The sequence below is a fragment of the Gossypium raimondii genome, chromosome 12 (genome assembly GCF_025698545.1).
Source record: "Gossypium raimondii isolate GPD5lz chromosome 12, ASM2569854v1, whole genome shotgun sequence".
Taxonomy (NCBI): Eukaryota; Viridiplantae; Streptophyta; class Magnoliopsida; order Malvales; family Malvaceae; genus Gossypium; species Gossypium raimondii.
This window is the reverse complement of record NC_068576.1, coordinates 10,582,645-10,608,836: the sequence shown is the minus strand read 5'-3', so window position 1 is coordinate 10,608,836 and position 26,192 is coordinate 10,582,645. Positions and strand designations below refer to the sequence as shown.

General features: G+C 33.7%; 4 protein-coding genes across 4 annotated transcripts; 3 read left to right on the top strand and 1 right to left on the bottom strand.

Moving 5' to 3' along the window:
* The first annotated feature begins 2,260 nt into the window (after positions 1-2,260).
* Positions 2,261-4,424, top strand: LOC105763253 (mitogen-activated protein kinase 7). The gene is made up of 3 exons (XM_012581396.2): positions 2,261-2,972; positions 3,087-3,513; positions 3,587-4,424. The coding sequence occupies exons 2-3, from the start codon at positions 3,091-3,093 to the stop codon at positions 4,283-4,285; spliced, it is 1,122 nt and encodes a 373-aa protein (XP_012436850.1). The 5' UTR covers positions 2,261-2,972; positions 3,087-3,090; the 3' UTR covers positions 4,286-4,424.
* A 1,036-nt stretch (positions 4,425-5,460) lies between these two features.
* Positions 5,461-6,717, top strand: LOC105763251 (bZIP transcription factor 11-like). The gene has a single exon (XM_012581394.2). It carries the CDS (start codon positions 6,037-6,039, stop codon positions 6,532-6,534), a length of 498 nt encoding a protein of 165 aa, XP_012436848.1. The 5' UTR covers positions 5,461-6,036; the 3' UTR covers positions 6,535-6,717.
* A 92-nt stretch (positions 6,718-6,809) lies between these two features.
* LOC105763250 (uncharacterized) lies at positions 6,810-12,755 on the bottom strand. The gene is made up of 13 exons (XM_012581393.2): positions 12,582-12,755; positions 12,302-12,460; positions 11,950-12,201; positions 11,738-11,857; positions 11,379-11,459; positions 10,873-10,968; positions 10,559-10,654; positions 10,055-10,108; positions 9,757-9,960; positions 9,115-9,240; positions 8,719-8,784; positions 8,281-8,580; positions 6,810-7,506 (listed from the first exon to the last, which is right to left on the bottom strand). Exons 1-13 carry the CDS (start codon positions 12,642-12,644, stop codon positions 7,030-7,032), a joined length of 2,094 nt encoding a protein of 697 aa, XP_012436847.1. The 5' UTR covers positions 12,645-12,755; the 3' UTR covers positions 6,810-7,029.
* A 10,094-nt stretch (positions 12,756-22,849) lies between these two features.
* LOC105763248 (probable ubiquitin-conjugating enzyme E2 16) lies at positions 22,850-25,461 on the top strand. The gene is made up of 6 exons (XM_012581392.2): positions 22,850-23,109; positions 23,197-23,300; positions 23,385-23,487; positions 23,599-23,662; positions 24,703-24,791; positions 25,063-25,461. The coding sequence occupies exons 1-6, from the start codon at positions 23,080-23,082 to the stop codon at positions 25,156-25,158; spliced, it is 486 nt and encodes a 161-aa protein (XP_012436846.1). The 5' UTR covers positions 22,850-23,079; the 3' UTR covers positions 25,159-25,461.
* The last annotated feature ends 731 nt before the right edge of the window (positions 25,462-26,192 follow it).

The window sequence follows — 26,192 nt, the reverse complement described above, 5'->3', positions numbered from 1 at the left end:
TCTTGGCTAGTGAGTCTTTTTTCTCTTTCATATGATTGGATTCTGTGCTTAAATTTTTGTTTGCCTTTTCAAGTTCTAATAACCCTTGTTGAGGAGTGTTATCCTTTCTTGGATATTAAATTTACCAGTAGCGAATCTCCAAGCACAAGTAGTTGAAAAACCTCTAATTTAGCCTTTGATTGCTTCGCTTCTCTCCATGTTTGTAGTTTGACGATGACTCGTGCTCTAAGTGTTTCTCTTTCTTCACTTTGATTGTGATGTGGTTGTATAGTTGTTTTAGTTGTTTTTCTACTTGTTTGGTGTCAAAATTTGAGTCGGTAAAATAGGCTTAAAAGCTTGCTCAATAACAATTCAAATTTAAGAAAGTCTAAGCTAATAAAAATTTGAGTTTGAGATTGATTTGTCCTAAGCTTGAGATAAGTCTGACCCAAATAAAAAAATTTAAAAATTATAACTAAATAGCTACAACCGTGATTAGTATTTAATATAATTATATTATACTTTTTAAAATAAAATTAAGATATAAATAAATTACAATTAATTATTTTATGGGAATGCATTTATAAACATTAGATTATTATATTAAAAATAATTAATAGAAAAACAAAAAATAAAAAAATATTTATGTTAAATTTTAAATAGAAACTATTTTTAAAAAATACTAATTATGAATATAAAATATATAAAATATATTTAGTACTGGCTCAGACCCAAATATGATAAAGAGCGGGCTCAGGCCTTAACAACATAAAATACTAGTTTATTTGTCCCTATAACATAAAGGGGGTTGTCCTTACAGAGCCTAAGAGCCCTCGAAATGTGGGAAAAAGCAATCCTGCCCACTGAGTTAGATTGGGCACAAGCTTAGGCAACTTTGGGCATGCATCGCATCATTCACATTATTCACATCATTCTCGTTATTTTCTGTCTCGCGGATTTCATCATCTACATCCCTTTCTTCAAAAAATTAATATTTCAATTTTATAAATTAATAATTAATTTTAAACCATTTTCCCTTAATAAAAAAATTTAAAACTTGTTTAGCAGTTAAAAGGAAAAGAAAAATAATTTAATATTCAAATAAAAATATATTTTAAATTTCATAAATTCACACAATTATATAAATCCAAATATATAAACATGAAATCATCTCAAAGTTCAACTCCCAAATCTCAAGCAAGAGAAACATCCTAAATTCAAACGTGTCAATTACGATAAAATAAATTATAATTAATCCTTATAAATAATTCAAAAAAATATGTATCAAAAATTATAAAAAGTAGAAAATTAACATAGTTTATGAGTAGCCTTCTTTCTTTGATATCTCAACATTATTTCATCTTCTTTATCTAATATAAAATAAGTCAAATTCTTTATCTCAATCTTTGTACTTTTAGAATTTTTAAAATTTTAGTCTAGACTAGATGACAGCTATTAATTTCATTAAATTTTTTATTTTCAAAATTTAATACATCAAATATATTATCGTATGTGTAATGTCATGTCAACTTGCCATCTCCACATATTATCAAAATCGTTAATATATTTAATAACCGTGCTTACATTAAGACTAAAATTTCAAAATCCAAAAAGTATAGAGACCAAAGTTTCAATTTTGAAAAATACATGCAATTGAAGTACATGTACTAAATCTAGAACTTATGCAAAATACACAAGCTAACAGCAGAATTTAACCTATAAAATATATAAATAACCATGTAACAAGTTTAGAAGAAATAAAAAACTACAAGTAACTCAATCCGAAAAATTTAAATTTGAAAGTATATTAACTTAAATTCAAAGAATTTGAATCTTAATAAACCAAAGCCCAACTCTAATCCAGATTAATCGCGTGAACTGGAATTATGGAGGCTTGGGGATTAAAGCTTTTGGCGGTCGTGTACCTTCTTTTTTCCGCCATGTTCGTACCTTCCGTTGGTGAAGGTTTATTGTAAAAAAGTATGATAAATAATTTCAATCCAATAATCCTTTATATTGATCTTCATTTTGCTTTTTTGTTTTTTTTCTCCTCATAGTCTCTCGAGTGCAATTTTAAGCAATGAAAAGGAAAGACGTGACAAGTTCAATTTGCTAAAAAAATATGTACGTAGTAACCATCATGTAAAGTAATTTGTTATCCAAAGGCCACAATGATACGTGTTTTATTCAATCTGAATCATTCGTAAATAGTTGCAATTGTGGGGAATATGGATTTCGTCAAACCAAAGCAAGCCAGGCGGCCTAAAACGGTGCGCGCACGTGGGCGGCAGCTTTACTTGAAAATAGAGGGAAATCCAATGTATCGTTGAAACAGTCACAATGGGGAGTTGATGATTGCCAATGTAGTTGAAAAGAAGAAGCATTCCTTCCACGTTTTTATCAGCCAAGCCAACTTTAGTCACTGGGATGGCAAAGCTTTCACCTCCATTCTGACTTTCCTATACTACTGATAGGAATTATTGATGGAAAACAAAAGCTCTAGTCAATTTTAGTTATTTCTTTCCTTGGACTCAAGTAATGGTTAAGAACCTTAGAAGGCTTTGCCCCCCTCCCCCCCTTTATATCTTCTCTTCTCTCTCTTGTCTCTTTGATCAGAAATTTAGACTCAGATAAGGTCAATTGTCTTTGTTTTGGATAAGAATTTTGCATAAAGACCCAGCTTTCATTTTTGGGAAAGACAAATGAAGAGGCTTTCTGTTTTTCTACAGTGGAATGATTTCAAATTTGTGAATTTGGAGTTGGTTTAGAGATTAAACGAAAGAGTGGGAAAAAGGGTTTTTTTTTTTTTGGAAGAAGTGGAGGTGAAAGTTTGAAATTTTACAAGGGAATGATAAATTTTGAGGAATTTGAAGTTGCTGGTTGATTAAATAAAAGGGTAGCAGAAAAGGTTGGGTTTCCTGGTTTTCATTATAGGGAAAAAGTGAAAAAGCAGATAAAAAAAAAGGATCAAAACAAAGAAGCGGAAGCGGCAAGTAAGAATTGATTCCAAACCCTTTTTTCTTTTTAACCTTTTGGGTTACATTTAAGTTTTTTCTTTTTTCTTTTTTTTTTTGTTAATGGTGATTTTGGTGATGTGGGAATTTCAGAGGAATGGCAATGCCGGTGGAGCCACCGAATGGGGAGAAGCCAATGGGGAAGCATTACTATACAATGTGGCAAACCCTATTCGAGGTTGACACAAAGTATGTTCCAATCAAGCCAATAGGAAGAGGATCATACGGCATTGTATGCTCATCAATCAACAGGGAAACCAATGAGAAAGTGGCTATAAAGAAGATCAGCAATGTGTTCCAGAATCACGTTGATGCGTTGAGAACTTTGAGGGAGTTGAAACTTCTCAGACAAATTCGACATGACAACGTGGTTGCTTTGAAAGATATTATGATGCCAACTCAGAGAACCAGTTTTAAGGATGTTTACTTGGTTTATGAGCTTATGGACACCGATTTGCTTCAGATTATCAAGTCTTCTCAGCCACTTTCTAATGATCATTGCAAGTATTTTCTTTTTCAGGTACTGGGAAGTTTTACCTTTGCTTTCAAATGTGTTCATCAGCTTGTAACTAACCTTTGGTGTTATATTATAGCTACTACGAGGGCTGAAGTACCTTCACTCGGCAAACATCCTGCATCGAGACTTGAAGCCAGGGAACCTTCTTATCAATGCTAACTGTGACCTCAAGATATGTGATTTTGGGTTGGCTCGAACCAGCAGAGGCAATGAACAATTCATGACAGAGTACGTTGTCACCCGTTGGTACCGCTCACCCGAACTCTTACTCTGTTGCGACAATTATGGCACCTCCATTGATGTTTGGTCAGTAGGATGCATCTTTGCGGAGATTCTTGGTCGGAGACCTGTCTTCCCCGGAACAGGATGCCTCAACCAGCTTAATCTAATTATTGGTGTCCTCGGAAGCCAGCAGGAGGCTGATCTTCAGTTTATTGATAATCCCAAAGCCAGAAGGTATATCGAGTCACTTCCTTTCTCTACGGGCATCCATTTGTCTCGTTTATACCCTCAAGCCGATCCTTTAGCCATAGATTTGTTGCAAAGGATGCTTATTTTCGACCCGTCCAAGAGAATTACTGTCACAGAAGCACTCCAACATCCTTACATGGCAACACTATATGATCCAAGGTGCAATCCACCAGCCCGAGTCCCGATTCATCTCGACATTGATGAAAACATGGGAGAAGAAATGATTAGGGGGATGATGTTGAGTGAGATGCTTCACTACCACCCAGAGGCTGCATCAACAAATGCTTACACCACATTGTTTTAGCTTTGCTTACAGAAACAGTATTGGTATTGGTATAGAGAATTCTACTACCTTGGAGCTTACCAATTGAGCAAAACATTTTGTCTTTAACACCTTGTTAATTAGTTCGGGTTTTGAAATAAAATAAATCCGGGTTGAAACAGTTCTGGATTTTTACTTTTCCTGTTCAAGCATTAAGGCTTAATCAAGGTTAAACACAGCTTTAAACCCTGGTTAGTCAAAACCATAGTTGTGGCTTGAAGGTTCCTTCAATATATCAACTTAATCATAGCTTGCGCCCACATTTTAGTCTAAAAAGTAAAATAAACAATGTTTGCAATTTGCAGCAACTAGGAACCTTCGGGGGCATATGCATGTGTTTGAAAGGATTCTAAATCAAATATCTGCTGTTGTGTTGAACTACTTAATTAATTATTTATTATTTCCCTCTGGGAAAAAATCAAAAGATTAATGTGGTCAGTTCAAAGTCTAAACCAGCCAGCCAGCCAACAATTTCAACATTGTTAAAAGAAATTAATGAGTTGTGGTACATTGGATGTCCAGATTTTTTGGATTCTTAAAATAATTAAATAAATAAAGGTAATTAAGAGATGAATAAAGAATTTACATTATATGCTACTGACACAGTAAACAAAAGATTAGTTAAGGGAATCTTAAATATAAAATTGTTTTGAGAGCGCCATAATCAGCTCCTGGGTCTTTGCAGGAGCCACATGCTTTAAACCAGACCAGCCATTTAAGAATAATAATGGCAAACATAAAACACTAGTGCCTGCATTTTTTTATGGGACCAATCTTCAGAAATCCGACATGAATGCATGTGACTTGTACGGCTTATATAGAGACTCCGTGAAGAACAGTGTCCTTTTTCCCATGGAAGCACTATTGGTTTACTTCACCATTTTCTTGAATTAGCTTGTTAGAACACAACATAAATTGCAATCCTGAAATGAAGATTTACTGCAACCTGCCAGGCTAGCAAGAAAACGACTGTCTGAAGCCGACAGAAGTAGAAAAAAAAAAAAAAACCCTTAACATTACATGACACTGTTGTAGCCATTCATTGTTTTTACAGTGGGGTAACTAAGCAAGCTTGCCAACATCAATTTTGCAACTGCTACTTGCTAATAAAAAGACCATACTTTTCAACTTCCTAGTTTTTATCTGTTTTAAATTTCCAGTGGGCATTTTCCTGTCTATAAAATTCACAATAAAATACTTCATCAACCTCTTTACTTTCTCATCTCATCTTGATTTCCCTTTTAGCTTTTAACGAACTCCTTTCTTTCTCTAGATCTCTCGTCCTTCCATCTCTGGTTTTCTTTTTATCTTACATTAATATAATCAATATCTCATAGTTCTTTCCTTGTTGTTCCTCTTATTTGTGTGTTTTTGAATGCTCATCAACATCTTGTCCCTGATGTTTGAGGACTCATGTCTCCCGTACTCAGTGAAATCCTCCTTTCTGGGTTTATGATAAACTCTACTCTGAGGCGCAGGACCCATCTTGTTCAATCTTTCTCTGTTGTTTTCCTTTACTGGTTCTACGTTTTTTCATGAACTCTCTCTCTCTCTCTCTCTCTCTCTCTTTCTTATTGTAACCCCATAGCCCGCTCTTATTTTCTTCAGCTTTTCTTCACCATTTTTCATAAATAATTCCATATCTGAGTTTCTTTGCATAATAAAATTTCTGGGTTCTGAGGCCAGTTATTGTTTCTTCTGTTTTTTTTTTGTTATAATTTTTGTTGTTACTTATGGCTACTTCAAGCAGTGGAGCATCCTCAGGTTCAAGCACGCTGAGAAGCTCGAGTTCATCGGAGGATTTTCAGCCGATTTTGGATGAAAGGAAGCGCAAGAGAATGCTATCCAATAGGGAATCTGCACGTCGCTCTCGGATGCGTAAACAGAAGCACCTGGATGATCTGATGGCCCAAGTTTCTGATCTCACCAACCACAATAACCAGATCCTCACAAGCATCAATGTCACCACGCAGCTTTACTCCAACGTTGAGGCTGAGAACTTGGTTCTTAGAGCTCAGATGACTGAGCTCAGCAACAGGTTGCAATCTCTCAATGAAATCATTCATTTCATAAACTCCAGCAATGGGGTTCTCCAAAATGACACTAACTTTGACCAGCCGGCCTACTGTCATCCTCATCATCAGCTCAATGATGATAGTTTAATGAATCCATGGAATTTTTCCACAACCAATCAACCCTTTATGCCTTCTGCTGACATGATGATGTATTGATTGATTAATCAGGTCTTTGCAGTGTACCCTGGCTTTCTGGTTGCTCATTAATGTTGCTCTTTTTATCTTTTACTGGTGTTTTCAAATGCCCCCGAGTTTTTTTCTTTTATTTCCCTCGTTTTACTTGTATTATTTATGTTGTATTTAGAAATTCAAATTGCAATGCAGATGCATTTTCAGTTACACTGCGTTTATTATTATTATGAATGTAATAAATACCACCACAATCAATTAAGATGATCGAAATTGAAAAAAATAATCGAGACTTCACAAAATTTATGGTAAAACTTTCTTTAACTTCAAAACAAGTTACATGATCCACCTCCATTCTCAATCCAAATCTGCATAACATAAATCATACAAAGTCGAGAACTATAAGCCTAAAAATCTTCGATCTCTTGGAATTCCAGAGTGTTGTAACTTCTATTACAGCCATCTTTCACTCAACTGTCGGGTGATCTTTGGTAGTCAAGACTATAAAACGAACCTGCTTTTTCACCGTGGACCAGATGAAGCACGAGGTTTACCCTTCATTGAATTTAAGTGTTGAGTGACAAAGAGTACTCCCATCACAAGTAAAAGGCAACCAACCAGTGTGCTGAAAAAGAGGGCACCGGGTTGTCGTGTCTGGACAAAACCATATACTCCACTTGAGGTTACGAGAATAAGGTCAGTGAGCCCATCATTCGAGAAGTCCTCGGCAATCAGGGCATGGGAGGGCGGAGCAGGAAGATCGATTGATGTTAATACACTTCCTCCAGGAGAAATAATTACACCTGTTTGGTCTCCAGCAGCAAGGATCATTTGCTGATTGTCATGCACACGCAATGAGATCGACTTGAATGTTGGAACCACCATACCGCCTTCCATCATCCCTGAAGGTGAAGGAAGATTTGACCATGTAGCATCTGTCAGGAGCTGCCATTGCCAAACAGCATCATGTCCATGCAAGCCAGGAGAGTATGCAGTTACCTGCGAGGATTAATGCATTCTAAGTTCCCAAATCTTCAGCTGACATAAAAATCTAACAAAATGAAAACAATACATGAATTACTGAACCCAGTAGTTGCAAGATTGCACAATACCAGCCAAGGAGCTTGTGCAACTACGTCAGCTTCACAGAGGAGTGGCTACTAGGGGGGGAAGTTTCAGATGAAAGAGTTACCTATAGGGTGTGTCCATCTCTATTACGTGGAATGCTTACATCTATCAGGAAAGAAGGGAGAGGAATAACAGGATATACGGCAGGTTACTGGAATCCTCTGTCAAGATCTTGCATATATTAAGGAGGCTATCAAAATAAGACTAGCAAGGACAATCAAAGCAAACTTCTTGTAAATAGGAGTCTTTGTATAACTTGGGGATTAAATGGCTCTGCCTTCTTTCCATTTTTTCTTTTTTCTTTTTTTTGTATGATTCATTGTCCTCTAGCTAAATGGGCTAGAAAAGTTTTGACCTACCAGTTTAACTGCTTCCTTCGGATGATAAATTTGCTTTCTCATCCAAAAAACCACAGTAGTAAAGGTATCACTCATTCCATGTTCACACATAACATGAAATAAGGACAGATTCCGCCTAATAAAGTACTTAACTAGATATTCCAAAAACCCAAAATCTAGGTTCAAATAAATGACAAAAAGATATTGTTCTTTTTCTTTTAGAAAAGAATTCAGAACTCAAATGCATGCATCTTCAATCCAATGCCATGGGAGCTACAAAAACATTAGACATAGAACAGCAGCATACCTCTCCTCGATTTGTCAAGAAAATAACATCACCATGGCTCCCCTTACGATGCCTATGTCCATCACTTCTGGGGATCAGAATGGGTGTTGCAACTTCTAAAGAAGCAACATGACTACTTCGACCAAAACCTCTGTAGAACTCTCCATGCTGGAATAAATTGAAAGGGGAATGATGACATATTGAAGCATTAAATAGTTGTTCTCGAACTGGTACTCCAGAGGTTGCCACAGCCCAACAAGGTCGCAGCACCTCCATTGATCCACTAATAACAGTCTGCTCAGCACCATTTCCACCAACAGCCTGAGGAGAACAAATATAAGTGGTCACTTCAGAAGTAGTTAGAACATTTGTACTAATGGAGTCATTTTTAAATATGACATGCACAACAAAAACAATTTGGTACAAGGTAATATAACAAAATAAAAGAGAAGCCCGCACCTGGACATGATCCAGGACTCCATCTCCATTGATATCAGCATGAAGGCCTCCTTCTTGAAGATGAAGCTGATGAAATCAATAAATATTATCCGTCAATTCAGTATAGCAATATACAATCTTGACATATAGCATGAATACATTGTATTTAAAAGCTAACAGTAGGTCCATTTGACAATTGCAATGCATATTTCATGAGGGAAGAAAAAAAATATAACTAAAGCTGAAAATTAGATCAAGAAAAGATTTTCGATAAAAAAAAAAAAACGGGGCTGACTTTCAAGTTACAAAAGTAGCATTTCATATTAACAGACAGTGAAAGAAATTTAGACACAAATTAGTTCAGCAATTCTCACAAAGCATTATATTTAAAAGTACATAGTGAGAGTCAACAGTCACCTTGCATACAGTTCGACCAGATGCCAAATGAACAGCTTCTATCCCTTCCTTTTGATGGGCCACAACAACGTTAGGAACCCACCAGAGCTGGGTGTAGTTTGTTATGGTTGGAATATAAGCCATTGGCTGCAACAAAAAAGTAAAGAAGAAAATTATAGGCATTTATAAGATAAATTCCATAGACTGTTTCCTTCGTGAATCAAGGAAAAAAACTAATCATTAAAAACATACACGGTAAACATATCTTGCAAGGAAAAATTCAGTTTGGAATATATCTGAAAATCACAAAAGAGAAACTGACAAGATAATAAAACTGAGAGGTCATACAATATAAGCAATATCCTTCAGTAAATAAGTTTGTCACAGGGTCGGGTCTCCTAGTGTACAAGACCAACTAAGTGGAGCAGCAAAAGGCGGCAATTAGATGCATCGAAGTCATAGAAAAGTCGCAACAAAGGAGAACATACAGATATAAGAAAAGAGGTGCATATGAGGTGTCATTCCAATGAACTACAAGATACATAGCATCACAGCTAAAACGAAACCAGCCAAATAACTGAAAAACCTTCATGTCCACAGTCTCCTCTAAACTTCTGAATGAATGTTTTGACAGAAGTACGCATATCCCATTGAAAAACTTACCTTCTTAGATTTTGCTGAACTGGCATACTTGGCAGCTTTTCCAATCAAGTTTGAAATTTTTTTTGAATCATCCTTCCCTGGAGGATGGTGTTCCTCAGGCTTATGAAAAGGATATGTTGTTGACTTTCCAGGTACTCTTTTCAATGTTTTCCTCTTATGTCGCTTGAAATGTGACAACTTCAACAAAGTATCTTCTCTCCTATCCTAGAGAAAAAAGATAGATGTAACATGAATCCCTCACATTCTTGAGTATGAAAAGAACAGAGTTCATAATTAGCATGTACTAATAATAGCTTACCCAATGATGTGGCATAACTCCAAGGATTGATTCTCTAAATTCCCTGCATTCAAACTACAGTTCACATGTCTAAGAGATTCTATACTTGGGATTGATTCAACTAGATTGGAAAAAAATCAAAATATTATCGCATTGGGAATCATCTAGATAGGGGAAATGCTTTAAAAGAAATAAACATACCAACGCAATTAGACAAATAACCACAACTTAGATTAGTTAAAAGTTACAGAAAACTAGAAACATGAGAGAAAAAGTGTGCTTTAATAGCAGGTGAAATGAGACTCGTATTTGACTGAAAATTTGACTCACAAAACAAAGATGAATGTAACCAGGAAAACAGATGTGAAGCTAGAAAAAAACCAGCTGCCTATGATTTTTACTTGAATTATGACGAGTCAATTAACAAATAAGATTCAGCTACTAGTATCTTTTTCCCCAAAGCACTTAAAGTTTATAACCTCCTTCAGAGATATAAATAATAATCCAAATGGCCTTAAAGCATACCTCACCAGGTTGACGAGTGTTCAGAGCATGCACATCAAGCTTGTAGTTATGTTGTGGAATTAGCTGTGATGAATCTGAAGAATGTTCTTCAATATTCTAAACCAAAAAATAAAATGATTATATCAGCATGTAGCGAAGGAGAAGATAGCTGATAAAGGTACCAAACTTGCAAATAAGGTGACAGCAACTATAAAGCAGCACTTATATTCTCCAAAAGCTTAACATTTGGTGAAAGATATGCAGAACTGCAAAGAGAACAACAGAAAATAATGATGAAAATTTTAAAAAATATTTCTGAAAATAAAGAAGCATACCTCGTTCTTTCTAGACCATCGAAGTCCACCTTTTCGTCCATCAAATGCATAAAAAGCAAAATGACGTAAATTCACAGTTCCAGAGTTTTCAGAAGCCTATATAGGATACAATGTATCAGTATTCAGATCATGAAACTAGGAGTGACATCCACTTATTTCTAATGCTGCGGATTTTGTGCATAGAAGTGCAGGAACATCAAGGAGCTCAAATAGAGAGAATAATAGAAATCATTTTGAACTTTGACAGGTTCAAATGGTTAATGCCAGAATGACAACTTCTAGGTATTTGACAGACAAGTTTAAAAAGACTAAAGTAACAAAAAGAAAAAAAATGGAACATAACAGAAGGAAGCACTCAAGAAAGTGTGTGAAATGGGGGGCTGTTCAGCAGCAGACTTAACATGCCTGGGTTATATTAAATCTCTTTGCATAAACATGGGAATACCAACATAAATAATAATAAGCAAGCAGATGTTTAACATCGATGGACAATGACACATCCATACCTCCTTTTCATTTGCACTTCTTCTATGCTGCTCGGCACTTCGTTCTGCCATCCCAATTTCTTCAAAAGGATCTAGGTATAACTGATAATGTTAAGGAAACTTGTTAATTAACCGAAGATAAGTAACATAAAGAAAACCACTTCACAAACCATATATCCAAGTCTTGGTAATATTAAACACTGCAATGCTAAAAAATTATTAAAAAATCAGTTCCTATGTAATCTGAATCTAATAGTTTTAAGAACCCAGACTTGGTGAACAGAAATGTACAGCAAGATTTTAAGCTTATAACTGGAGAAGGGACACTACAACGACGACGATGACGACAAAAACAACAACAAAAGCTTAGCTTAACATACATGGGGCTGCATTTCCATCCTCCCACCAACAATGACTAAACCTGAATCCCCATGCTTCAAGGTGTAATTACTTATCGAAATTGCAATCTCTCTATGGTGCGCATTATGTGGAAAATCCTCCTGAATGCCACAAAAACCCAAGCCTATCAGGAAAACACTATTTGAGAACAAGTTACAGAATAGATCAAATACAAAACCCCAAGTACACAAACCTGCAAATTATTCTCCCATAACTTTGTGAGATTATGGTCAAAACACATAACAGACCAACCCGAAGTAACAACAACCAGGACCTGTTTCTGAGGTTGCCCAGACTTATAAATTCGATCTATAACACCGGTGGCCATGGCTACGGGACGTCTACCAGAAGCAACCCTGATCTTATCAGGCAACAAAGACACCTCTGCCAGCAAAGGCGCTTCACTGAATCCTTCATCAACACGCCGTGCGTGTGGCTCTAATACCTAGTAGGTTCCGAATTCAATCAAATTCATAATTTAGAAAAAAAATAGTTTTTCTTTGCCACACAAATAAATTGATTAATTCTACAAAGAATTGAATAACCTGAATTTTGGCATCGTGAGTGGCGACGAGGATTTCCTTTTTTCCGTCGCCATTCAGATCGGCAACGAGAGGCGGGGGGAGACGTTCAGCTTCGTATTTGATCGGGTATTCATCGGATAAATGATACCACGCTTCTCTAAACGAAAAATCTCCCTCGTGCTACACAAAACAAAGAAGGAAGTAAAAAAATGGATATAGAAGGGAATTAAAAAGCCCATGTGTTTCTAGGGTTTATGGTTCGTGAGATGAATAGAAGTGAAGAAACAGGAAATAAACGAACCTGAAGAGAGAAGAATATGGCGAAAGCAGAGAGCATAAGAATAGCTAAATCTCGTTTCCTCATGGGGGCTCTGAGAGTTGGAGTCGCAGCTGGATTGAAGGATCAATGTCTGACTGGGGTCAGCTCAGCAAATCAGATGTAATTGTAAAACACTGGAAGTGGAAAAAAAACGTCGGGCGGTTCATGTTTCAACTGACATAGGAAGACAAAGCATGGACTGGATCAGATCTTCGAGTTAGGGCCGAAAAGGAAACATGTCGGGTAAGAAATGGGTTCAAGCCCATAGAAACATTAAGGGCCACAAAAAGGGTAAATTTATTTTGGTTAAACAACAGCATTAGTCACCCAACTATTAATGTGTTTCTGTTTTTGTCACCAAACTACAAAAATTTTCAATTTTGTCACTAATATTTTTTATTGTTTTTGTTATTGTCACCCTCAGTTAAATTGTTAACAGAAATAATGGCATGACGTGGTTTAACACTTAGCCACCGACACTTATACATTCTATTAGTTTGGTTTTGATTCTAAATAATCCAACAAATTTGATTCTTTATATTTACAAATTCTATCAATTTGGTCTTCAAACACGTCTTTATCATAAATTGAAATTATAAATCAAATTTACAACTTTGACTATGCACTTTTTATAAATAAATTTTATTATACTATATTAAAATGTATAATATAATATTTTCCTCGATATATATAAATAATATAATATTAATCTTTTACTATATATTTTGGTTGGTTATATATGAGTGCAATGAACATTTGAGCCCTTTTATTTTTGAATTTTTTACTGAAATTTTTAAAGTCCAAGAAAAGTGAACTTCTTAATTTGTAACACCTATATAGCAAAGCTAAAAATAGTTTAACCAATTGAAGTTATTTTAGTTAAGTCTAATTTTATTGAACTATTTTCAAACTATTTTAAATTAATTTAAACAACTTGCCTTTACTATATTTAGCCACTGAAACTCCTATAAATACAGCCTCCATGATTTTATGTTGCATGAATTCGTTTATTATTATTAAAAAATAGTGACCTTAAATTGAAGTTTAATAAAATTCTTAATATAGTAAAAATGTGAATTTACTATGGACATGATTAGATTTACCTTTAATATAGGTTGAACTAGACCTTGAGTTATATATATATATATATATATATATATATATATATATATATATATATATATATATATACTACAATAAGAATTTCTTGTTTATCATGTTATTGTATTTGATTGAATATGCAAGTTGAATTTATTTTTAAATGTGATTTATGCTGAATATATGGTTACAAGCCCAAAATAAATTTTGAGAAAAGAAGGAAAAAAGAAATTATTTCGTGTGGAAAATACATAGTTGTTAGAAAGAAGTGTGATAGTGGGAAAGTCTATGTCTAGGACCTAAATGTGCTATGGGTTATTTTTCTAATATGGAAAGAGGGTCTATTTATAAGTTAAATTTGTAGGTCAAATAATATTAAAATAACCTACACTAATCAGAATTTAAGTGGGAACTAAATGCAGAGTTTAACTAGGAGAAAAAAAGCTGAAAAATACGATGCATAACTTTACAAATCTGGCCCTCTTTACTAAAGTCGGCCACGGGCTTATCTCAAACTATGCAATATATTAACTGAGTCGAAGCTGTGATTAGAAGCTGGAAGTCTTCTAGTCTTCTTCTTGTTCACTACCAAATTAAAATTGACCCTGGTTTGATTTCCATGAACACAATGCATTATCTTTTCAAAACCTATTTAAAAGAGAACCTCTCTTATACGAAACAATCATATATTTTTCCCTCTTATGACCAAGTTGTCTCCGTTTCAAATGAGTCGACTTCGACTCCTTAACAAACAAGGGACGTCTTATTTCACCAGTCACCATTGATTCTTTCAAAACATAAAGATTGTCAATCATTTTACCTTTCATCAAAACAAGAACCCACGAGATACCTTAATGTCGCTTGACTCGATGTTAATTTTACAACCCTTCAAGTTTGAAATTCCTAAAGAGATGAGATTTTTCTTTAAGTCAAGCAAATATCTGACATCTAACAGTGTCCTAATTGTCTCATCGTGCATCCTGATCTTAACAATACCAATATCGGTTACCTTGCTGGGTGAACCATTCCCAATACGTACAACTCCACCTTCAACTGAATTGTATGTGGAAAACCAGTCCCTGTTGGGACACATGTGGAAAGAATACCCCGAATCCAAGATCTAATCGGATGTAAACTTAGAGCTTTTACTTGTTGACACCAATAAGAAATCATCACCCTTGTCATTGGCCAAATTAGCACCAGCTAAATCTTCCTCGTTGCTTTCAGCAACCTTTTTATTTCGCAGTTTGTAACAATTTGCCTTGACATAATTTAACTTCTTACAATAGCGACATCTTTTGTCTCATTTCCTTGATGCTACCAAAATCGAGGCTTGCCTATCTGACTTGCTATTCGAACCAAACTCATTGTCAAGTTTGTCTTTGCTTAATAGATGACCCTTCACATCCTCGAATGAGAAATTATCTATCAAAAATCAAGGTCTCCCTGAAAGACTTGTACGAAGGGGGTGAAGAGCACAATAATAGCATAGCCTGATTTTCATCGTCAACCTGAACCTTAACATTTTTTAAATCATTCAAAAGAGTAATAAATTGACTGATGTGACCTCTAAGGTGTTCACTTTCATCCATGTGGAACGTGTATAAACGTTGTTTCAACACCAATCGATTAGCCATAAACTTTGTCGCGTGAAAGGTTTCTAACCTTTTCCATAAGATGAATGTCATTTTCTCCATCAAAACCTCCTTCTCAAGATTACTCTAAATCAAAATTGTCGTAATTCGAAACTTGCCGCAAATTGAAACTTGTGATGGCATCAAACTTATCAATATCAAATTAGCACCAGCTAAATCTTCCTCGTTACTCTCAACAACCCTTTTATTTCGCAGTTTGTTACAATTTTCCTTGATATGATCTAACTTCTTTCAATAACGACATCTCTTGTCTCGTTTCCTTGATGCTACCAAAACCGAGGCTTGCCTATCTGACTTGCTATTTTAACCAAACTCGTTATCGAGTTTGTCTTTACTCAACAGATGACCTTTCACATCAAGACCTACTCTTGGGCTAGGCCACCCAGCCTGACCCGAAGGCTCGCCCGAAAAGTGGGAGGGTTTAGGCAAAAACATAAGCTCAAAAAATGGGCTTGGGAAAAAAAGACATTTTTTGCCTGAGCCCGACCCGAATTCACTAAATGCCAAAAGAAAAAATTACTATTTTTTATTTATTTTATTGATATTTTATTGTTGTTTTCTCCCTATTTTGCTACCATTTCACCATTATATTGCTACTATTTTGTTATTATTGTTTGGACATTGTATAACACTTGTTTTATTGTTAATTTTGGTATTATTTTAGAGACATTTTCTTGTTAAGTTGCATCTATCTTAGTATTATTTAAGTATACATATTTTTTAAAATTTATTTTCAATTTGTTCGAAATATTTATTTTAATGTTTTTAGTAATTTTGATGTATTATATATATTTAAAAGTTATGTAAAAAAATAATATAATATAAAAAAATTTAATATGGGCGGGTCAGGCCCAAGTTTTAGCATTTTTATCCGGGCCAGGCTTGAGCAAATTTTTAGGCCCATTTTTCAGATCAGGTTGGGCCTAGAAAGCGGACCTTACATTTTGCTTGGGCCTGGCCCAAACCCGGCCCATGATCACCTCTATTCACATCCTCGAATGAGAAATTATCTATGTCATAAATCAAGTCTCCTTGAAAGACTTGTATGAAGGGGGTAAAGAGCACAATAATAGCATAGCCTGATCTTTATCATCAATCTAAACCTCAACATTTTTTAAATCATTCAAAAGAGTAATAAATTGACTGATGTGACCTCTAATGTGCTCACTTTCATCCATGTGGAACGTGTATAGACGTTGTTTCAATACCAATTGGTTAGCCAGAGACTTTGTGGCGTGAAGGGTTTCTAACCTTTTCCATAAGATGAATGTCGTTTTCTCTATCAAAACCTCATTCTCAAGATTGCTCTAAATCAGAATCGTAACTTGCCATAGATTAAAATTTGTGATGCCGTCAAACTTATCAATATCAAAACTTATTGTTGCCATCTCTGAATGGGTTGATTACGGAAATTGAACTAACTCTGATACCGATTTGTTAGGGATAAACTCGGTTAAGCAACGAACAAGTAAAATAACGAAGAAATTAAAAAAATTGAACATAAATATTTTATGTGGAAAAACCCCTCCGAAGAAGAAAAAAATTCATGGGAAAAGATAATTTCACTAAAACAACAAAAACAAATAGTACAAAATATAGAGATAAAAATAAACCCCGAAACTCGAAAATAAGAACCCTCAAAACATAAACACAAAATTCTGTGAAAGCTTGAAAAGCTAATACCCAATTGTGTTATGGGTTATTTTTCTAGGGTGGAAAAAGAGTCTATTTATAGGTTAAATTTGTAGGTTAAATAATATAAAAATAACCTACACTAATCAGAGTTTAAGTGGGAAACTAAAAATAGAGTTTAATTGGGAGAAGAAAAGCAGAAAAATACGAGGCATAACTGTAATGACCCAAATTTAAGGTTATCGGAACAGTGGTTTCGGGACCACAAATCCGATGAGAAAAAAATTATTTTTATTATATTTCTATGGCCTACAATTTCACGGAAAGATTTTGTGAAAATTTCGTTCAAAAATTTTAACGTTTGGGCACTCAATTTAGTCAAAAGGACTAAATTGTAAAAAGTGCAAAAGTTGAGTTCTATATGTTAGAGGTGTTCAATTGTTATGAAATTTTAAATTGGAGGTCTTTATATGGTAATTAGGCCATTGGTTAAGTTGGTGGATAAAAATGGACATGGTTAGGCATGTTTCCAAAGTTTTTCATTAAGGGCATTTTAGTCATTTAGTTATTAAAATGAATTAAAAACAAAATTAAAAGCCAATTTTTGATCATCTTCTTCATTAGGCCGAATTTAGCAAGGGTAGAAGCCATAGTTAGGGTTTTCAAGCTTCCAAGCTCCATAATAAGTGATCCCAAGCCCCGTTTTTAATGCTCTTTACGTTTTTGAGACACCGGTAGCTTAATTTAGCCTATTCTAGCAATAATTTAACCTAGGGTTCATATTTGGAAAAATACCCGTAGGTGAAATGTGTTTATTTTGATGTTTTATGGTGGAATATGAAGCTAGAAATTATGTTAAACAACTTTTGCTAAGCGATTTTAAGTGAAAACGAGTAAGTTGACATAATCGGTAAAAATACCTAATGTTTATAAGTAAGTGTTAGAGTGGGAATTTGATGTTGCCATAGAAGGAAAAAATGTTCAGCATGTCATAAAACATAAGAATATGAGATGAATTTTAATTTCCGAGCCTTGGGGAAAAATGTAATTATGTAAAAGTTTAGAGGCAAAATCGTAATTTTACCAAAGTTAGAGTCGAGGGCTATTTTGATAAATGTGAGTATTAAATGAGTTAAATTTGCTATTTTAGATCAAGAAGAACGAAACTCGAGGTTAGACAAAGGAAAGAATAAAGTTGAAGGCTAAGTTGGTGAATTTAGCTATATTTTGTACCGAGATAAGTTTATGGTAAATAAATATAATATTTCAATAATTATTATTAATATTGTTATTTTCCAGTAATTATGCATTTATTTTATGAATTTATTTAATGTTAACTCAAGTATGAGATGACAAAGAATTGGTGTTAAAAAACCCCGTTGAAACATGAGGAATGTATCGGATACAAATGTCATGACATTTGGGTAAAGAGGTACCATGTAAGACCATGTCTGGGACATGGCGTTGGCACCGAGATGAGACGTCCCATGTAAGACCATGTCTGGGACATGGCGTTGGCACCGAGATGAGAGGTCCCTCGTAAGACCATGTCTGGGACATGACATGGACACCGATATGAGAACATCCCATGTAAGACCATGTCTGGGACATGGCTTTGGCATGTTAATATCAGAAAAGACCCAAGTATCCTTATTATTCCAACGTGGCTCAACGGGCTAGTAAACGAATCATGTTAATGAAAGTTCATTTAAAAGCATAAATGGCAAGCTCAGATGAGTTATAAGAGTTAAGAACTTACTATATTATTAATTGATACTCAATGTTTCAGCAAGAGAAGAATAAGTTACGATCATGAGTTAACTAAGTAAACCAACAAGAGAACGAGAATGAGATTAAATAAAGAGTAAACTAGAGATATTGACATTTGAGTTTAATTATGTGTTAAATGTTGTTATTTATTTGCTAGTAAACTTACTAAGCTTTATGCTTACTTCTTTTATTTTTCTTTCTCTTATAGTATTGTAAAGCTACTTTCGGGAACTTAAAGACGTCGGAGATCGTCCATACTATCAACAACAACAACTTGGTATTTTATAAAGAACCATGTTTAGGTTATGGCATGTATAGCGACTTAGTTATTTTGAATGTTTGTATTTATGATTTTGCTAAAGAATGATATGTAAGTATTCGATGATGAATGGTTGTTAAAATGGCTAGGTATGAAGGTGTTTGTTGTTACAAATGTTTAGGTGATAAATCATGCATAGAAATCATGAAAGAGTAAACTTTGCAAAGAAACAGATTTCAAGCAGCAACAGTGACGTGACTTTGAAAAATCACCTAGAATAGTATAAAATTAATTAGAAGTTGAATGATATATATAATTAAAGCTTATTGAGTTTACTTTCATATAAAAATAATGGTGTAGCAAAATGAATTTTATATTTTAAGATATGTGAATTTTAGTAAGATAGGGTCAGAACTGTTTTTGGAGTCCCCTGTTCTGAGTTTAGAAAATAATTAGAAATTGTAAAAAAATGGTTATGAGTTTTAGTTTATATGTATAGATTTCTTATTGAGTCTATTTTCTGTAGAAACAAGTGAGAACACCATATGAAAATCCTACAATGAGAAAGCTTATTTTTAGTGACAAGAGGTCAAGATAGTCGAGTGGTGAAACAAGGGAGAATTTAACTAATAAACTGTACTAATTGGCTGAACCAAAAATTCTGAAAAATTTATGGTAAGAAGATATATGAGTCTAGTTTCAGGGAAAATTTATGGATTTAAATTTCAAATTCCGTAGCTCGAGTTATAACTAAATTAGTAACTACTGCACAGGTGGACAACTTTGTTGTGAAGAGTGAAATTAATTTCAAAAGTAAAATTTTATGCCCCGAATTTTTAAGTTAATTAAAGTAATGCCTCGAGCTCGACTCCGGAAACGGTCTCGAGTAAGGGATGTTACAATAACTTCACACAAGAACATAACAAAATAACAAAGAAACGAAACAAGATAGATGAAAAAGATGGGAAGTGGTGTGTAAAAGTCCTAAGGAGTCTTGGAAACTAGATGAATCCACCCCCTTCAAACGGCTCTAATTTCCTCTCCAAGAAAGAAATCTTGGTAGGAAAAAAGCTTGGATACGATCCCCACAATCTAAAAAGATTGTTAAAACTTTTCTAAAAGAAAAACTTAAGAGAAATTCTTGAAAAGAAAAACTCAAAAAGAATTTTATTAACTCAAAGAGAGAAGTTGCTGAATCGATTATTAATTGTGTACAATAAAGAAGTCTTTATATAGGCTAACTAAGTACATCCAAAGAAAAACTCTCAACTATACTGAAACTCTAATTAACCTAAACAAGAAGTAGTTTTAAACTAAACTTTCTTGTTGACATAAAACTCAAAATAACTTAAAATACTTAAAAGATATCCAAAATTTGAAATAAATAATAAAATAATAGGACTTAATAAATACAATATTGGGCTCATATATAATAAAAGTTAAGCCTAAAAATTAAATCTAATATGATTTAAACTCGAATTAAAAGCCCGAAACTCATAATTTTAGTAATAATCCCGTCCATAAATTTTACTTGTTCAATCTTCACTAAAACAGTCATAACTCGAGCTCCTGAACTCAAAATCTAGTGATACAAATTGCGTTTCAAAGCTAAGAGATAGATCTTCGAATGCTATGAATATCTCAACTTAGAAATGCCTTGATCCCATCCAAAAAGTCATCGCAATTTGACTGAGTTTCCAAACTTGAAAATTGGCAGCTTCAGTGAATAGAATTTAATAAATTTCACTCCATCCGTGCATGTATCAATTGTTTACGCAGTTCGATTTTTCCTATGTCTGAAAAGCCTAGTTCAGTGAAATAATCCACTATCTTTCAACCTTATACATAAAGTGATTTAAGTCCTAACACACCTTGATTTAGCAGCCTCACTTTTGTACGTAAAGATCTAGATCACTCCCTTTAAATTTTCGCACTGAAAACTATCAATAATCAAAGTGACACACTTGTTTGCTCAATTAATGCACTCACAATAACAAGTTCCCCTTAAAAAATACTAGCAAAAATAGTATACAATATATTAATAAAGTCCAAGATAATGTAGGGATGTTGGAGATAAGTCTTCAATGCAATACATATCTAATCTCCTTATTTCAAAGAATCTGATTGCTTGATTTAATCCAATTTTCAAGATATGTTACTTCAAATGAATCATTCTTCATATATGATCTATCATATTTCTACAATATCAACAAGGTTCATTGTCCAACAATTTTGCTCTTAAAAATTATCAAGTTCAAATATGTCAGATTATGATGTCTGTCGTAGTGGCCCTTACTTATGGCATTGACTCACTTAATTGCCTCAACACATATCACCCGTGCGAAGAAGGTTGAGAAAACACGTTTTACGTAATGACTGCCTTTGGATTTTATATAACTGCATCCGGATGCCTCCGTTCCTAGCTGTTTTGGTAGTAAGAGACACATAATTTCAGGATGCCATTAATAGAAATCAATAACTGCACATAAAACAATGGCCATGCTTGAAGAAGGCAAATGATAGAAGGTTTTGACATGTAAAAAAGAAAATATTATTAATCTAGGTGGTTGTCCTTCTAGAACATCCTTTCTAATTAATGTTGTAATGAAAGCAGAATATGAGAAACATAATTTGCTTATCCAAAAGTTTTGTTGCAAAGGAAAAGCATTCAGTCAGCAAGACTAGAATATGCTTGGTTTGGTTAAATCAGAATAAGCATCGCAGGAGTCAAAAGGAAGTGACTACCCTGGGCATATACCTGCCGAAAGGTTAAAAGTAAAAGATCCTCCCACCTTTATTTTTCCTACTTGCTGCTATCCATGGATAACAACGAATTTCAGCTTTGCAAATAATCATATAATAAATTACTGTTTTTTTTAAGAAAATAAAAAAAAAGTCGGTGTTAGATAATTAAAACGGACCATGTAAAATTTTAATTTCGCTTCTAAAATTATAAATAAAATATTGTAGATTCAACTCTCTTTCTTTAAATATTAAAACATATACATCTATTTTCCCCCCACTAATATTGAACAAAAATTTGCCTTATAAGTAGGACCCTTTAGCCACTACACGTATCTTTTGGCATTGCCATGCCATGCAAAAAGCCGGTTTGTGTGGTAAGAAATGAAATGTCATTGATATCTTCTAGCTTTAGGGTTTTTTTTTTCATAAAAGAATATATTTGTTCCATGAGAATAGGGAATATATGGTAAAGATTCATATTTTGGATTTTAAATTTAAATACAATGGCAGATCTTGGGATTAAGTTTTGGGGCCTGATAAACTTTTTAAAATTTTAGGAGTTTAATGAATTTAAAAAATACGGATCTAATTAAAATTTTTATGAGATAAATGAGAATTTTAAAAAAATTAAGAGAGCTTAATTAAAATTTTATGGGAAAATAGAAACTTCCCAAATATTTTTTTGGGAGGGGCCTAATCCTCTGTTAAAACAACCTATTAAATTAGAAAAGGTTAATTCCGAAAAACATCCTCAAACTACAATTTATATTCTAGATTTATCACTAAACTTCAAAATTATTTAATTGAATCTTCAAAATATCATTATTATATCAATCAAGTTCATCTCTCAATCTAGCCATCACTTTAGGTGTTTACACAAGGACCTGATTGATACATACAAATACTTCAAGAACTGAATTAGAATATTTTTAAAATTTAAAAACCAATTTAAAACGTGGACTATAGTGGGAGCATATGTGCCATAGAAAAAGGATAATCAAAGGGCGGTAGAAACGACATCGTAGAGAGTGTTGAATCAATTGACTTGGAAGACTTTTTTTGTGGAAAAAAGAAAAACCGCCTTGACAAATATAAGCCATGGAGTAAGGAGAGGGAGAAAGCGAGGTAACGGTGGGGAACACAAAGAGGGGCCAAATACTCCCCTCATAAATCGTCGCTCTTTCTTTCTCTTTCTCAAAAGCGCTCTTCCCTTTCCTTTCATTGTTGTTGTTCCGTAGTATTTCTTTTATTTTTCTTTTTTGATTTCCAAGAGACTCTCATATTTATAGAAAGAGAGGACCCAAACGCACCGTATATAAGCATGAGCAGCTCTTCCGCCTCTTCTCGCAAGGTTCCGTTCCTTTCCTTTACTTCACTCCCTTTCCCTTCTTTTGTCAATTTTGGTTTGATGGGAATTTGATTTGGGTTGTTTGTTTAGGCACTAAGTAAAATTGCATGCAATCGGCTGCAAAAGGAACTGGTAGAGTGGCAGGTCAACCCTCCTTCTGGTTTCAAACACAAAGTCACTGATAATCTTCAAAGGTTTTGCATTGATTCTCTCTTTTCTGTATTTTTTTTAAATTGATACTTTTTTTTAAATTTTATTTTCTTTTTGTTTTTTTAAAGGTGGGTGATTGAAGTAAATGGAGCTGCGGGAACTTTGTACACCAATGAAACCTATCAGCTTCAAGTGGATTTCCCTGAACATTACCCTATGGAAGCTCCCCAGGTTTGGTTTTTACTCAAGACCCCATTTTTTAGTGTTTTTTTTTTCTTCAATTCCATTCTAATAATTTTGCACTTTCTGTTTTGTTTCTTTTGGGGGTTACATTGGTGGCAGGTGATATTTCTTCAACCGGCACCTCTCCATCCACATATTTATAGCAATGGCCATATTTGTTTAGGTAAGAATTTATATTAGTTTTCCGTAAATATGCTCTGTTTTTTAGTGATTTTCGATTCCTCTCAAGTTTTCTAATATATTTTTATCTTTTATATAAATATTTATTGCAGTAGACATGTCATGATCTGATTTCTCCCTTTGCTTTCTTCTTAATTTTTATCCATTTGTCCTTTGAAAATGATGGGGTGTTTTGGATACTATTGCCTCCTCAGTAATTTGTTGTTACCTTTGAAAATGTTTTCCTTTTTGACATTGTTAAAAGGATCATTGAAGGTTTATGTGAGATTATTGTCACAGATATTCATATTATTGTATCATCTATCTTCCTATCCTTTTCACCAAAATGTATTCTATATGAAACAAGAAAAAAAAAAGGTGGAAGTCCAAATTCCAAGTCTCCTAATACTTACAACCGGTAGCCGAAAACTATGGTTAGCTTTGTCTCTAATATTGTATAATGATAGGGAAAAGGAAGGGGAAAAAGAACTTTAAAGATGGCTGCTTTAAGTCGTAGAGATGCATCATATAATGATAAGAAAAAGAAAGTTAAAGATGGTTGGTTTAAGCGGTATAGATGTTCTTCCCTTTAAGCATGAGCTTTGCAAGAGTTCACCAGGAATTGGTTTTATTTTCGGGGGAGTTTTCGTTACCTTTTTCTTTTTGTTCATGGCTGTCGGGTGATGCTACCTATCTGTTAGAGTAATATCTCTTCTGCATTTTCATAAAGAGCATGGCTTCATTGGCAAGGTTGAGACTTGATTTTTATTCCTTTTGTGGTTTCTTCAACTGGACAAGGTGGGGTTAGAGTAGCTTGAGAAATGAGCTAAGGATAACATTTTTTATATACTTGCTGTGACTTCCCAACATTTGTTTGCCAGATTCAAATTATAGATTTGTTAATGTAAAAAATGTTTGTAAAATTCCAATGTTCACACACACACAGTAATATTGCTCAGTTTTGACTTGTATGTGCTTTCATTATTTCATAACTTGCAACAAGACAGACATATAATACATGATTGTTCCATTGTATTTTTGTAGATATCTTATATGATTCATGGTCCCCAGCCATGACAGTTAGTTCTATCTGTATCAGCATTCTCTCCATGCTATCAAGCGCAACTGTGAAGGTTCGATTACAAATTCAATTAATTTTCGTGGTGCTCTCTTATTGCACTGTCTTCAAGAACCGTTTGTCATGCACAAGGCATACTACCGATTTTTTATTTGGGTCTCAAAGTTTCCAGACCAGGAATGAAGACTGCTTTTCTTGCAAATCATGACCATGTCCTGAATGGTTCCAGATTATTTGATGATACAGCAAATGGGTCAATTGTTATCTTAATATTGTGTCTTCAAATCTCCTCTACATCTTTTAATACCATTAATCATGGCTTGCAGCAATGCCCTGAAGACAACGATCGCTATGTAAAGAACTGTAGAAATGGTCGATCTCCAAAGCAGACCAGGTGGTGGTTCCATGATGACAAAGTTTAACGGCATCAACATCTTCCTAGTTTAATATCTATAGATTTAGTCAAACAAATTCCACTTTTGAGGAAAAACAAAACAAAAGGAGAAAGCATTTTTCCAGTCAAAGGTAAATGCTTAATAACTCCTGTGAATGGTTATTATATGCTGGTATTTCGTAAAAGAAAGGTAAAAAGTTTAAAAGACTTTCTTTAGCAACTTGTAAGGAACAAAGCTCACTCAACTAATAGTGTTAAACCCGTGTGGGGAATGCTTGGTGTACTGTAAGCAACAAGCACATGAATGAAAAACCATATCTTCCTAAAACAAGTTTTCTGAATGTTTAATTATTATATTTGTATACTAAAAAATAATTATATTTTAAAAGTGTAAAATTTCTAATCATTTATATTAATGGCTTATGTAAATTTTTAAAATTATATTTTATTATGTATTCATTTACTGTAATTTAGTTCATGAATTATTAAATGTCCAATACTTTAATATAGCAAATTTTATTTAAAAATCAATTTAAAAGTTTGCAATAAATTAATCTAAGTAAAGAAAGTTTAATAATTTTAATTTTAAATAAATTATAGATTGAACTTTTGTTAGGTTTAACATAAATTAATATCGTCTATTTTTAAATTAAATGACAAAACTACATATATGCATAATAAATTATTTCAAGGAGTTTAATAATATAGGTAAAAACAAATGTTATTTACAAATATATTTATAGAAGTTTGATTTAAAATAATTGAGGTTTTGATTAAATAAATGGTGTCGTGTCCAAATTTTATTGTGATTGAGTTTTATTGATTTTATATAAAAGCATAAAAGATAAAAATAGTGAGAAGAGATTGTATGAAATTATGATTTCTCGTATCTTTTATTTCTTTTCAGCAGGAGAACAATAAATTAGAGTAAATTTTCTTTAATCATTTTTAAAGTATTAAAGTGTAATTTTATTTTTATTATTTAAAAATTTAAAAAACTGAAAAATTTTCCAATTTCCTGTCAGCTTCCTAACTAAGGGGCTGATGGTTTTGGACTTTGGA

Excerpts from the sequence above, each read along its gene's own strand:
- LOC105763253 (XM_012581396.2), top strand. The coding sequence starts at position 3,091 with ATGGCAATGCCGGTGGAGCCACCGAATGGGGAGAAGCCAATGGGGAAG. Across the intron at positions 3,514-3,586 it reads GCAAGTATTTTCTTTTTCAG|CTACTACGAGGGCTGAAGTA; the intron begins GTACTGGGAAGT and ends GTTATATTATAG.
- LOC105763251 (XM_012581394.2), top strand. The coding sequence starts at position 6,037 with ATGGCTACTTCAAGCAGTGGAGCATCCTCAGGTTCAAGCACGCTGAGA.
- LOC105763250 (XM_012581393.2), bottom strand. The coding sequence starts at position 12,644 with ATGAGGAAACGAGATTTAGCTATTCTTATGCTCTCTGCTTTCGCCATA. Across the intron at positions 11,460-11,737 it reads GGATGGAAATGCAGCCCCAT|TTATACCTAGATCCTTTTGA; the intron begins GTATGTTAAGCT and ends TAACATTATCAG. Across the intron at positions 8,785-9,114 it reads CTGGTCGAACTGTATGCAAG|CTTCATCTTCAAGAAGGAGG; the intron begins GTGACTGTTGAC and ends TGATTTCATCAG.
- LOC105763248 (XM_012581392.2), top strand. The coding sequence starts at position 23,080 with ATGAGCAGCTCTTCCGCCTCTTCTCGCAAG. Across the intron at positions 23,488-23,598 it reads ACCCTATGGAAGCTCCCCAG|GTGATATTTCTTCAACCGGC; the intron begins GTTTGGTTTTTA and ends CATTGGTGGCAG. Across the intron at positions 23,663-24,702 it reads CAATGGCCATATTTGTTTAG|ATATCTTATATGATTCATGG; the intron begins GTAAGAATTTAT and ends GTATTTTTGTAG.